The sequence below is a fragment of the Candida jiufengensis genome (assembly GCF_024610255.1).
Source record: "Candida jiufengensis strain CBS 10846 chromosome Unknown scaffold2, whole genome shotgun sequence".
Lineage (NCBI taxonomy): Eukaryota > Fungi > Ascomycota > Pichiomycetes > Serinales > Debaryomycetaceae > Lodderomyces > Lodderomyces jiufengensis.
Window position 1 is genome coordinate 1,088,846 of NW_026261561.1, and position 14,849 is coordinate 1,103,694.

The window sequence follows — 14,849 nt, forward strand, 5'->3', positions numbered from 1 at the left end:
TTTTAAAATATAATGAATTAAATAGAACGTTTATTTAAATCTTGGCTTATTTGAATATGAATATGATAAAGTACAATTTACTAATAGTCAGTACACTTCTTTATTTTTTGAAGATATTTCAGATGATTCTTAAACAATTAGAAAAACCGACTACAAATGCTGAAATCACAAAGCAAAACTTAATTAAGATTGGGATAATTAATTTAATAAGTTATTTGACAACGTTTTACTCCTTAAAATGTCTTTAATTTAAATTACGAATGTTTCGTATCATATTACTTTATAATTAAAGAATTCGAAATTATAAAATCATTACACTGTCTTTTTTAATTGCTTTTTTTTGTATCACTTTGAACTGAATCATTGTTGATCTTTTCAATTTGATTAAACTTTTATCTTTCTGATTGTTTATGCAATTAATTAAACATTAATGGATATGAAATTGATATTTTAAATACTTGATTTGAAATCATGCATAAATATTTAAAAAAGTAAAGTTGAAGCAATTATTTGAAAAACGAATTCTCCACTTTTTAAAGTTATGAGAACTTAGAAAAATGATAAGCAATATTTAAAATGTTGAATAACCTTATGATTAAATTTGTTTATTAAGTTTTACATAATGAAATTGTCTATAAAAGTTCATATTACGAAAATTGTTGTGAAGTCAAAGATGACTTTATTATTTTTTACTTTTGCTTTTCTTCTTATTCTTTTTTTTATTTTTATTCTTCTTTGGTGATGAATTATTACTCGTTGTCGTTGATGTTGTGGTATCATCTTCAATATCTTCATCATTATCATCTTCTTCTATATCCTGTTGATTTTCATTGTCTTTATCGTCATTACCTTCGTTTGTATTGTCTCCCTTTATCTTATTGTCTTGTTCTACCTGTTCTTTTAAATTGTCTTTTGCATCATCTTTCAAACTAGTATCTGGATTTTCTTTTAAAGTGTTTATTGGTTCATCTTTTGACTTATTGTTTGCTTCATCTTTTGATTCATCATTTGCTTCATCTTTTGATTCATCTTTTGATTCATCATTTGCTTCATCTTTTGATTCATCATTTGCTTCATCATTTGCTTCATCTTTTACATCATCTTTTGCTTCCTTTTCAGCTATGTCGGTAGTAGAGACTGATGTTTGACCCTTTCCATCAATTTGTTCATTATCTTTCTTAGTTGACTCGGTATTAAATATGTTTTCATTTAATTTCGTACTTTCATCTTTAGGAACTTCATCTCTACTTTTTTCAACATTATTACTTATCATCCCACCAGCAAATTTATCAGTTCCATCTTCATTTTTAATCTTCGGAGTTAAATCAATACTTGGTTTCTTTAAATTTGGATCACTACCAATACTAAATTTTTTAGATTCTGTAACTATTCCACCAATAGCTTTTGATTCAGTGGAATTATTATCATTTAAATCATCATCATTATTTTCATTATTAACATATTGTGATCCTGACTGTGGTCTTATCATTAAATCTTCAATATTTAAATTTTTGGATTTAGCAAGTTCTTCATTTTTTTTAGTTGTCTCTGACTTTTCTGGTTCTGTTACAAATCCACCTATTGCTTTTGCCGTTGACTTTTGTGATTCGGTTGTTTCTTTTGATTCAGTTGATTCTTTTGGTTTAGTTCCTAACCCTCCCATAATATTTGCATTTGTTTTATCAAACTCATCTAAGTTTGCTTGATTAATTTCATTAGGTTTTTTTGAATTGTCATCATCTTCTTTTCTATCTTCTTTTTTATCTTTTTTATCTTCTTTACCTTCTTTATCTTCTTTTAATTCATTATCTTGTTGATCCAACTTCTTTGGTTCATTAACGATACCTCCCATAATTTCTGCTGACGTTTTTTCTTTATCATCATTTTTTAAATCAGTTATATTATTAATCTTTGACTCATCTTTAGCAACTTCATCTTCTTTTGGTGGTTTGTTTAAAGATTTCTCAGTTGATGATGATGTGGGTTTAGCTTTGTTATCCGATGTAGTGGTGTCATCGTCTTCATCCAATTTTTTTGGTTCATTTACTATGCCACCCATTGTTTTTGCAGAAGTCTTCTCTTTTTCATCACTTTTCGGATCCTTTACAACATTGGTTTTAGTTTCATTTTTAGCAACATCTTCCTCATTTGGTTGTTTTTGGATTGACTCTTCATCCTGACTTGAAACTTCTTTCGTTGACTCTTCATCCTGACTTGGAGCTTCTTTTTTGTCTACTATGACATAATCCCCCTTACTATCTACACTATCTTTCTCATTAGATTCATCAACATCCTCAAGGTCATTTTTGAATCCTTCTTTTGTACCGTCAAATTCTCTTGATTTCTGTTGTTCTCTTGTGATTGACATTTTACGATACATATCGTCCAATTTGTTTTTTTGATCATTTTGATCATTAACATTTGATTCTGGTTTCTCAACTGGTTTCTCTTTATCATTATCCTTAGCTGAGTCATTAGCTGAGTCATTGGCTGAGTCGTTGGCTGCTTCATCATTAATTTTCTTTTCGTTGACTTTTGGATCTACATCTAATGGATCAACTCCACTACTTCTTGTTGGACTACTTTTGTCTAGTTTTTTATCATCTTCCACAGGATCGTTTGGTTTATCTTCTGATTTTTCTTCAACATCTTCTGGACTTGCTTTTTCTTTATCGAAATCACCGTCTTTCTCAGCTTCTTTTAGATCGTAATTTTTATTTAAACCTTGCTCCTGCTTTTCACTGGGAGAAATTGACTCAGCTTCTTCCTTAATATCACCATCGCTTGATTTATCATTTTGATCTTCCTTTTGTTCTTTTTCTGATGCCTCCTTCAATTTCCTATCAATATCTGGTAATGTTGAATTTGCTTCAGCTTCAGTATATTCTTCAGTATTGGATGGTTCCTCATTCTCCTTTTCATTTTTTTCTTCATCTTTATCAACAGATTTGTCATCATCATCTATAGGATCAGCAGATTGGTTTTCCTCTTTTTGAATTTGATTTTGTAAAATTTCATCAATTTTTGGTAATGTAGATCTTCTTTCCTCTGGTGTATAATCATCATCCAAGTTGTCTTCAGACTTTTCTTTTGTATCCTCTTTTGAGCTCTCTTTCAGTTCATCTCCTGGCTCGGTTACCTCTTTTGCTTCTGCCTTTTCTTGAGGATTATCTTCTTTGATACTTTTAAAGACAGGTGTAGATGCATTTTCTTCGATATCTTTTGCTGAATCATCTTGAGACTGATTGTTTAATTTAGAATCATTTGCGGAACTTTCATCTTTCTCCTGAACATCATCTATTGACTGAGACGGTATGCTATTAACTGACTCAAGTTTTGATTCATTTTGAGTAGTACTTGATGAGTTGTTATTGGTCTCGTTCAACGACTTGACTTGATTTTCATCTTCTTTACTGGATTCTCCTTCCTTGTTAGCTTCAATTGATGTCTCGCCTTTAGTCTTTGGTGCATTGTCGGGCAAATTTTTCGAAAGTTCATTTGTTGATTGAGATTGAAGATTTGAAGTTAGTTCCTCCACTTGCTTTTTGAGACCTTCAATTTCTTTTTGCTTCTTACTTTCATCCAATTTGTCATCTGCCAATTTTGATTTCAAAATATCTATGTATTCTTTAATTGCATTATAAAGAGGGTCTGATGAAGATGAATGTTTAGATTTAGTTAGTGAATCAGACTGTTTTTGATTTGCTTCACCATCTTTGTCACCTATACTAGCCCTGCGATCATTTTCAATATTATCATCATCATCTGATGACATTAGCTCGTAATTCTTATGTGCATCAATGGAAGCGATTTCTGGAAAGTCATTATCCTCTTCCTTCAAACTTTCCACTAGTTCTCTTATCAGATTGTAAAAGCCTTCTTGAAACAGTAAATTTAATTCCAAATGTTTAATGCTTGACTTTTTAATATTTAAATGTTTTTCCAATTTCTCAATTTTACTTATTGCTGCAACATGTTTATTTTTCATATCATTCAATTCATTATTTAAAGTATTTTCAGATATTCTTAAATTTTCACAAATTTTCTCAACATCAATTATAACTTGTTTTGAATCATCTAAATCATTTGTGACTTTTATTAAGTCAGTATGCATATTATCATACGAATCTTTTAAGTCATCGTATTTTTTAGTATTCTTATTGTTTCTTGTTATTTGTTTTTTATGATCTATTTCCAAATCGTCATATTGTTGTACTTGATCATCGTTTATTTGTCTTAACTCTATTATGATTTTGTCTTTTTTATTCTCTGATTCATTAGTTGATTGTTTTTGTTTTGAATATTCTTTTTTAACATCTGCTAATGATTGTTGTAAATCAGCAATAATTGAATCTTTTTCGACAACTAATCTTTCAATTTCTGTATTTAAATTAAATTTATAATTTTTGGCAAGTTCAACCTCCTTGGTCTCTAATCTTACGACATCTTTTTTGAAACGTTCAATTTGTGGAGTGATTTGTTCGATTTGCTTATTCAATTTTGAAATTTTTTGTTTATTTATTGACTCAATATCTTTTAATTTTTGATGATTCTCATTTAATTCATCGAATTTTTCTTGTAATTCTTTATTTTGCTTTTGATTATCAGATTGATGTTGTGTCAATTCGTTCTTTGACAATTCAAATTGTTTTTTTAATGTTGATTGTTGCTCTTCTGATGATTTTTTAAGATTTTTCAATTGATTATTTAGTTCGGACTTTGTTGTAGTCAATTCATTTGATTTACTCTCATATAGCTTGTATAGTACGAATGTAATTGAACACGATATCAACGCAATGTAAATTGAAATTGACATATATTAATGTTTGAATTTGGCCTGGTGGTATTGTTTAATTTGGTTCAATATTCTCTTCCTAAATTATATTATACAGTAAAAAAAATCTTTTGTTCGAATATTAAATTATTCGAATTGTTAAGTTAACTAAAGCAATAATAAGAATTTTATTTATGAATCCTAGATCTATTTTGAAAATGTTAAATAACGGCAAATGAAGATACAAATTTAAAAATGATCATTGAATAATTCATGATTTGATTGACTTATAAATAATTTGTATTTTGCAATTTTCATGTCTTGAAAAATTATTTTTTACTGCCTTAAATGCAATGGAAATCCGTTTTATATAGGAAATAAATGTGAGACACTCTAGACTGTATATAATTTTGTCATAAGCATATAGTGAATAATAACTTAATAGGATGCAAAAGTGTCTCACATTTTTTTAGGTTGGTTTCACATATCCGCTTGATTGTTCCACATTTCCATTAATCAAATATACCAATAAGATACTCATTTTGAGAAAATTATGAAAATAAAAATATTTTTTACCTTGGATGCATGTTTGTACTTAATTTCCTTAATATGAGTCCACTAATGAAATGACCAAAAAACCACCAAAAATTTTAAAATATATTGTGTGTACGCATTTGCAAAGATATCAAGACTCTTCTTTATAAGTTAAACTGAATAGGTCATGCTAGATCTGTCAAATGTGAGCAAACTAATTGCCAACCAATGAATTTATAGCTACCAAATTGTGTTTCAAATGAACTGTAATTTTTTTTTTTTTCTTTATACAGTTTTATAAATCTTCTATATAACTTCATTCATTAAGTAGTACACAATATTTGAACGTATTAATATAATGAGAGTAAAATGCTATGGCATACCACATAAGTATATAATTTAAATGTTATGTTGGCTTTGAAATGGTGAAAATGATAATTTTAGATAAACTTCTTAAAGTAGCGATCTATATTGTAAAGAAATTTTTGAAAAGATCTTAAGCACGGAATAAATCGATGCAGTCTAGAATTGACAAAAGTTCATAACTTCGCTGACAAAGCTTCTATAATATGATTTTTCACAAAAATTTATATTCTTTAGCCCGAGTTTTTTCAGTTTTTAAATAATCAGCATCAATTTTTAAAAACTAGTCATCCAATTTGTAATCACTTGTTAGTTGGTTTCAAATTGAAGTAAATGATCAAGTAGTTTTTATTTTGAAAACTTCTTCTTTTAAAGTTTTTTTTCTACCTTATCACTTAAGGAAAGTAATTAAAGTGTATCAAAAATGAAACCCCTGATCTGTTTAGTAAAACAAACAATTGGGATTTCTGTAGTAAATGCTCAAAAGTTATACATTATATAGATACTTAGAATCAGGTTGTCCATCTTAGTGTGTACCAAAAATTAGTATATATTCATCTAGATACTATGAATATATTAATATATTTGTATCTTGTAGCATCATAAGACCAAATACCGCATTAAGTAATAAAAGTTAAAATATTAGAGAGTCATGTGACTTTATAGTTAATGTGCTGAAAAAAAAACTATTAAAGTTAAAGAGAGTTTTTTTATGTTCATGATAACAAATTATTATCGTTATAATTTATTTTTTACAACATTTTAGGATTTACCAACAAACTGAATTTAATCATTGTTACGAGATCAAATTCTTCAAAGTTTTTTTTCGAATCATTTTACGACCATAGCATCTACTAGCATATCTCATCTACAACTTTATTCTCGATAGCAATTATTTCAAATCACAATAAAAGTTCAAACACAAACATGGAAATTACCCCAGCAAATCGTTCATCAAGGTCAAGATCAAGATCAAGAACTAGAAATTCAACAGCAAACACAAGATCAACTTCAGCTACTCGTAGACCAAGCTTATCATCTACAAAGAGATCATTATCAAGTTCATCATTGAATAAATTAACAGTTACATCAACTCAAATTAATCATGATAGAAATATACCTTCAATACAAGTTATATTAGATAATTCATTACCTGCTGATTTTTTTAAACAAGATATAATAGCATTAACTAAAACTTTAAGAATAAGTAAATGGCATAAAAAAAATTTAGATATAAAATATTTAAAAGTAAATAGAATTTCAGGTGCATTAACAAATTCGATATATAAAGTAGAATATAATGATGTATTACAAGATATAGTATTACCTTCATTATTATTACGAGTTTATGGGAAAAATGTAGATGAATTAATAGATAGAGATCATGAATTATTAACCTTGATTAAATTATCACAAAAGAGAATTGGTCCAAGATTATTGGGGATTTTTACAAATGGTAGATTTGAACAATTTTTAGATGGATTTATAACATTAAATAAAGAACAAATTAGAGATGAAGTTATATCACAAATGTTTGGTAGAAGAATGAAAGATTTACATTATAAAATTGAATTAGATGAAGAGGATTATAGGCCAATGCCTACTTGTTGGAGATTAATTGAAAAATGGATGAAAATTTTTGAAAATGAATATTTACCTGGATATTTGGCTGCGGGAGTTGATCCAAAAGATATTTTCATGATGGAATTTGATGACTTAAAAGAAATTGTATTTAAGTACAAACATTGGTTATTTTCAAAATATGATGATGATGGATTTACATTAAATTATAAATTTTGTCATAATGATACTCAATATGGGAATTTATTATTATGTGAAACTTTTAAAGCTGAAGATATAATAGTTGATTCACCAACCACTACCACAAAAGTAAATGATATAACAATAAAATCAACATCAAATAAAAAGGATTCAAATTTAGTAGTTATAGATTTTGAATATTCAGGACCAAATTTCCCAGCATTTGATATAGTTAATCATTTTAGTGAATGGATGACAGATTATCATGATCCAGTAAGATCATATTTTTTGGATGAAAAAAAATATCCAACAAGATTACAACAATTAAATCTTTTAAAATCTTATATTGAATATGATTTTCAATTACCTTCATCAAATTTAAAAAGTTCAAAAAGTTCAATAAATTTATTAAATGATCCAAATCAAGATGCTTTAAATATTATTCAATATGAAATTGAAAAAATGTATAATGAATGTATATATTGGAGAGGTTCAGTACAAATTTATTGGTGTTTTTGGGGATTAATTCAAAACGGTCCAATAAAACCAAAATTACAAAAATCAGCTAGTGAAATTGGAGTTGATTCAACTTATAATATTACAGTTGATATTGAAAATTTAAATCTTGATGAAAATAATGGAGAAATTAAACAAAATGAAAATAATGATATTGAAATTGTTACTGAAGAAGCTATTACATCCAGTGATGATGATTTTGATTATTTAAAATATTCAAATCAGAAAATTTCCTTATTTTTAGGTGATGCTTTACAATTGGGATTATTAACAAAAAAAGAAATTTCTCCAAAATATATAGATTTAGTTAAATACTTAAATATTGATACAATAGGTATGGTATAGATTATAATAATACAATACTTTGCTAGAACAAACCTAGATAATCTAAATCTCTTTACAAAAAATAATCAAACAAATGCATTTGAACTATTTAACTCCTATAAAAAAACTAAAAATTATACAAAATTAAAACATTACAAGAAACAAATTAATAAAATTATTCACAATCTAAAACAAAATCAATTATCATCCTTTTTCTTCAGTATCTTCAAGAAATATAACCAAAAAAAATTCCAAATAATTAATTAATCAAAAGAATAAAATACCCAGTAAACCACTATGAACAAGAATTTATTATTATTGCTAATATTTATGACCATTAATATTACTACTATTATACTTATATTTTTTTTATTACTTTAATGAGTTGTATGTCCTCTATGATATTTAAGACCATTTAAATTTTTATAACGTTTATTACAAACATTACATTTATATGGTTTATCTTTTTCTAATGCAGGATTATCCATTGGATTATTTGAATCAGGATCTATAACACTAACTGTACCATCTGGGTTTTCTCTTAAAGTTTGTCCCTGATGACCATGACTTCTATGATATTTTAAACCATTTTGATTTTTATAACTTTTATCACATCCAATAACATTACATTTGAAAGGTTTATGTTCATCATCTTGATAATATAATTGACGTGCTGGATCATCTATATATCCTTCATCTTCTCCTGTATCCATTTCAATATCTCTATTAGGTGATCCTGATTGATTGTAGTTTTGTTGAGGTATTTGTTGATTATTATTATTATGATGTTGGTTCTGCTGAAGTTGTTGTTGTTGCGTCTGGTTATGTTGTTGTTGATTATGTTGATTATGTTGTTGATTATGTTGTTGATTATGTTGATTATGTATATTGAATTCATTATGATGATTATTATTATTATTATGATTATTATTTAAAAATACATCAGTTGTTGAAACAGTTTCCATAACATTATGAATATTATTATAATTATTTCTATTTCTATTATTATTTATTAAATGTTGACTTGTATCAACAGGAGGAGAAGCAGAAATATGACTTTCTTCATAATGTCTTAATAAATCGTGTAAAGTTGGTAATATTTCGCCACAACAATTATAATCTTTACAATAATCAGCTTCTAAATTTGGTAAATATGAAGTTTGTTGTTGTGGTGACATACTTGGATGTACTGTATTTCTAAATGAACCTCTCCTTGGATTTATTAAATTTTGATGTTGATGTAATTGTTGTTGTATATTTGGTTGATGAGGATTTAAAAAATTATTATTATTATTAATATTAATATTATTATTTGTAGTTGTAGACATAACTTCATCTTTCAACCATGATCCAATAGTAACAGAACCCCATGATATACCACCCATACCTTGAGAATGAGCCACTGATTCTCTTCTAAACCTACTATTATTAAAAATTGAAGGTCGATGATTGAATGTAATATCTATTGGTTGCGGCTGTATATTATTATTATCTTGTTGATAATTTGATGAATCTATTGGTATATTATTTGATTGATTATTATTATTATCAAATATTTTGGTATTAAACATGATGAATATTTGATATGGTTGATATGATATATATATTTATTAATGATTTATTTTTTGTATTATTAATTATTAGATATTTAAATATAATTTAAATTTATTTTATTTTTTTCCCTTAAATAAATTTATTAATGTAAATATAAATATTAAATAATATAATAATAAGTATTTAAATAGTAATTTATTATTAATATTATATTATTATAGTATGTTTTATATAAAGAGTATATCCTTGAATGTAGTGAATAAGTTGATGAATAAATATGAATATGAACTTATTTTATGAATAAACTTTTGTTTGAATGAACTGTTTAGTAAAGGATTATGGGGGTGTATAAATTTACTTATGTTTTGGAAAATATAAATGTATATAAAAATGATGTTGTAGTTGAGATTAAATTATATTAAAGTTTTGTAGAATGTTTTACTCTTGTTAATGGTAGTAAAAGTATTATGTATAATTAACTTGATCTTGTGAAAACTAAATATTTCTAATAAGTCTCCTTTCTTTCTTTCAACTCCAATCAAAAGGTATAAATGATATATTTCTATTGTTTCTTTGTATTTATAAGTTTGTGAAAAAAAAAAGGGAAACAAAAGACATTTAATTATTTTATATTATTCTAAATTATTTCATAATTTTCAAGTTTAATATTATACTATTATACAATTATTATGAAAGTACATAGAGATATATTTTATTTAAATATAATAAATTATTATATTCTTATTGTAAAAACAGTTCAATGTACATAAACTCATTGATACAATTCAACCACTATTGACGACCTTGTTAATTAACAACTCTAGTCTCATCACTAAAGTAATGGTTATCATTATGCCGAAATTAAAACTCAATAGTCGTTGTTAAAAAGTTAATTTGAATTCCTAGTATTATATAGTTCATTACAAGACATTATGTTAAATGTATTACATATACTTTATGTAAAGATCAATATTAACTTTGAACTCAAAACTCTATTTCTTATTAAACTACTCGCAAAATTTAAAACCTAACATCGACTGATATCTATAACTTGGAATGTATTATTCATATTCAAATTTGCAACTTGTCTTCATACTTCTTCTTTAGTCTAAGTATGATGTGAAGTTAAATGTCTCCGGGAAATTGCGAGACATCGAACTACAAATGAATAGAACCAAATTCAATTTCCCTTTTTATGAGAAGAGTCTGCTTTTACTTATTTATAAGTGATAATACTGTAGCTATAAGTCATAACACTGTAGCCAAATGAACTACCGCTCAACAGTGATGCTGTAATCGTAGACAGCATCGTCTTACATGTTTATATCTAGTATCAAAATAAAAGTAGCTCAAAACCATAAAAAAGTCGTATTTTGAAAAATATGAAATTTCACCGTTTTACCAAACTTACACTACCCTCCTCCTATTGTTTATTAAATTAATATCGTGCGATGATTTTATATTTTAGTACAAATTTAAATTTTGTCTCACTTGCGATTTAAATTTAACCGTCCGTAAAATTAAAAGCAATATTTCATAAATTTTTGGTGAGCTACATAACTACTTTTCTTTTTTTTATCACGGTTACCATGTTAACTTAGTCAGGTTGATATACATGATCATTAAAAAATTTCCAGTCTTTAAATGTATCAATGCCGTGTTTTTGTTTTAATATGTGGTACCTTCCGCTAAATTTTTAGTGCTTAATGTTTCTGAAACAATAATATTTAATTTATATACAGGAACCACTACAAAAATAAAAGACAAGAAATCAATATTGAGAATTTAAAGTTAATTGTTAATTCACAAACTTACTTTTAAAAATCTTAGAATTTTGTAAACCATCGCTTAGCTTGAGATTAAGTTACAAAATCAATTGCGTTTTAGTTTGTTTGGATGATTATAAATTAAAAAAATATATTTCCTAAATTTATTAATTTATATCATATACATTAATTAGCTATTAACTTTCTTTAAAGCGTTTTTCCATCAATTATGGTGAATTTATTCGGTAGAAGTTGTTGTTGATTCTGATGTTGTTGTTGTTTTGGGACGAATATATTGATAATGACGAGAATCAAACCCACCAGATTCAGAATTACCTCGACCACCTCTACCTCTTGAACCCCTGTATCCTCTTATATATCCTCTATTACCTCTTGTACCTCTACCTCTACCTCTTCCCCTACCTCTTGATGAAATTGATACATTTGATGATTCTGGTTCTTCAATATTGTCTGATGTTGTTGTCGTTGTAGTGGTGGTGTCTGTTTGTTCATTTAAATTTGAGTCTGATTCTTTTGGTATATCTGGTTTTTTCTGATCTGTTAATTGATGATTTTTTGAGGTTGCTCCATTATTTATAATCAGATCTGGTAATGCCGATTTTATTTCTGATGGTACCGTTGGTTTTGGAAAAGGTTCAAATTTGTCTCTTGAAGAGGTTGTAGCATCTGCAGATACCGGTCTTATTTTAATTTCTTCATAATCTGATTGATTGTGATTATTGTTGAGATTTTCGTTATTACCAAGTTGTATATTGATTGATGGTGTTGAAACCAGATGTAGTTGAGAATGTTGGTTTATGATTTTAGATTGTGGTTGTTGTTTACGGAATTTTCTTGGTATATCACTTTCCTCTACTTGTTCTTCAAATTCTGAGGACAAAAATGATTCTTCTGGTTTTGATGGTTTTGATGGTTGTGTGTCATCTTTTAAAGAAATTGGAATAGATTGGGTAGTAGTAGATTCTTTTAATTGTTGGGATTGATCTTGTTGTGCTGGTGATGGTTCTTCAACTGCCTGACTTGCAGAATGAGATTCAGATTGATATGATGAAAACCCACCTCTTCCTCTTCCTCTTCCTCGAGCCCTGAATGTACCTCTACCTCTACCTCGTCCTCTTGTTGTTGATGATGGTGTAGCTGAATCAGTATGATCATTATTTACAGAAAGGTGTTCAAATAATTTCTTGAAATCTGGTCTTTTTTGATTTAAGTCATCTTTCGGTTGTTGTTGTTGACTTTGTGACTGAGGTTTAGATTCTGATTTTGTTTTCAAATTTTGATATTGTTCTTGAGGCAGCTGTATTGGAAATTGTGATTGATTTGTTTGTTGTTGCTCTTCTGTTTCTTGTTGTTGAAGTTTCTTCTTTGCCTGTTCTTGTTTTATAAAATCACCTTCTTTTATAGTCAAATCTACATTTTTAGATGGTGGTGATGCAACAGTCTTCTTTTTTAATATGATTGGTGGTTTTATAGATGGTGTTGGTGGAGTGTTTTTCCCACCAGTTGGAGGATTTGAAACTAAATCTGTTCTTTCACTTAATAATTGTGCTAATGATTTCCCAGTACCATTTGATGTATATTGATTCTGAGGTTGTGGAGCTACCGTATAACCTGGGGATTGCTTTGGAGTTGGTTGTGCAAAATTTGATGGTTGTTGTTGTTGCTGTGGTGGTGGTGGTGGTGGTGGTGGTGGTGGTTGTTGTAGTTGCGTAGGATGTTGATGATCAACTGAAGTTCTTTTTAATATTGCAATAGATGGTTTTTTCTCGGTTGATGGTCTTCTTGTGTATAAAGATTGATTTCTATATTGAGGTGATCCACTTTCGTGAAATTGTTTTATGGTGTTTTCAATATCAATATTTGTATCATCTCCCAAAGTTTGTACAGTAGTTTGATTTAAATTTATAAGTCTTTTCTCAATTTCTTGTTGTTTTGATAATGTATCAACTGGTTTTGCTGCTCCAAATGGATTTGACTTCGATTTTAACTGTGTAGGAAAAATTGATTCATGATGTTCCTCGTGATGTTGTTGTTGAGGTCCAGAAGCTGATTGTAATCCATGAAAATGTTGTTTATGTGGTGGAAAAGATGAATCAAAAGATCTATTTCTTTGACGAGGTGATGTATGATATTTTTCTGGTGATCTTGGACCTCCAAATTGTTGATTCATTGGTGGTGGTGGTCCTCTATTTTGATGATGATAATTCCCCCCTCCATAACCATGACTTAAACCAGATTTTTGATCTAATTCATCTAATAATGCCATATGTCTTGGTTGTTTTTGATGTTGTTTTTGAGCAATAAAATCATGTTGAATTTGTTGAATTTCGTCATAATGGTCTTGATTAAATTGTATACAATTTTGAAAATCATTAAAATCTGCAATTTCAACAATAACTCTTCTATTTCCTTTATAGTACAAATCATGCCATTTCAACACTTTTGAAACATCTTGAGGAGATTCTAATTCAACAAATGCAACTCTTTTTATAACATGAGTTTCCAAGATATTTGATGATGGATCAGTTACTATTTTAAATTTTATAAAATTTGTAAATCTACTTTGAAATAAATCTTGTATAAATGCATCATTTGCCGTTATTGGTAAATTGAGTAATTTTACAATATATGGAGGTCCAAAGTTCCCACTTGGTCCATTGCTACCTCTTACAGAATCATCATAACCATATGATTTTTCAATGGGTACTGAAATTGAAGCCATATCTATATCCGTATCTGCCCAGGATCCACCAAAAGCTAAACTGACGTTAGTAATTGAGCAAAGTTTGGTTATTAAAATATGTTTACATACATTCGTCCTGGAAGAATTCTTGCAAACTCATCTTCTTAGGTGGTGCTATTATTTAAAAGTTAGTATTCATCTCAAAAAAAAAGAAAGCAGACGAAGATTGTCCCCTTATGTCATTGAATTCAATACATACCCATCTTGTAATTCCACTATTTATATATTTGCTGATGAGATAAAGTCTTGAATTTGATGATGTCTTTTTAATAATAAATTAATTGATTTTGATATCAATTTTAAAATGGTTTCCTTTTTCTTTATTTTGTTTTCTGGTTTTCTCTTTTCTCTTTTTTTTTTTTTTTAATTACATAATCTAAAATTTCTCTTTTAACTAAATTTAATTTTAATATTTGGTCTTAGTATTTAGATAAAAGAGAATAGGAGTTTATTAACGAGACCTTGTTTAACAAAGTGTTAATGATCAATTGCT

At 27.6% G+C, this 14,849-nt stretch overlaps 4 protein-coding genes across 4 annotated transcripts; 1 reads left to right on the top strand and 3 right to left on the bottom strand. All coding sequences in view use genetic code 12, as the record gives it.

Moving 5' to 3' along the window:
* Positions 1 to 682: 682 nt before the first annotated feature.
* USO6 (Uso6p) lies at positions 683 to 4,816 on the bottom strand (the record flags this gene model as incomplete). Its single annotated transcript, XM_051764116.1, has 1 exon — positions 683 to 4,816. The coding sequence occupies one exon, from the start codon at positions 4,814 to 4,816 to the stop codon at positions 683 to 685; it is 4,134 nt and encodes a 1,377-aa protein (XP_051619579.1).
* Positions 4,817 to 6,598: 1,782 nt separating this feature from the next.
* On the top strand, positions 6,599 to 8,293 carry KGF54_003520 (bifunctional choline kinase/ethanolamine kinase; the record flags this gene model as incomplete). The annotated part of the gene is made up of 1 exon (XM_051764118.1): positions 6,599 to 8,293. One exon carries the CDS (start codon positions 6,599 to 6,601, stop codon positions 8,291 to 8,293), a length of 1,695 nt encoding a protein of 564 aa, XP_051619580.1.
* A 356-nt stretch (positions 8,294 to 8,649) lies between these two features.
* Positions 8,650 to 9,843, bottom strand: SFP1 (zinc-coordinating transcription factor; the record flags this gene model as incomplete). The annotated part of the gene is made up of 1 exon (XM_051764119.1): positions 8,650 to 9,843. One exon carries the CDS (start codon positions 9,841 to 9,843, stop codon positions 8,650 to 8,652), a length of 1,194 nt encoding a protein of 397 aa, XP_051619581.1.
* A 1,987-nt stretch (positions 9,844 to 11,830) lies between these two features.
* KGF54_003522 (uncharacterized protein) lies at positions 11,831 to 14,559 on the bottom strand (the record flags this gene model as incomplete). Its single annotated transcript, XM_051764120.1, has 3 exons — positions 11,831 to 14,370; positions 14,426 to 14,470; positions 14,556 to 14,559. 3 exons carry the CDS (start codon positions 14,557 to 14,559, stop codon positions 11,831 to 11,833), a joined length of 2,589 nt encoding a protein of 862 aa, XP_051619582.1.
* Between the last annotated feature and the right edge of the window lie 290 nt (positions 14,560 to 14,849).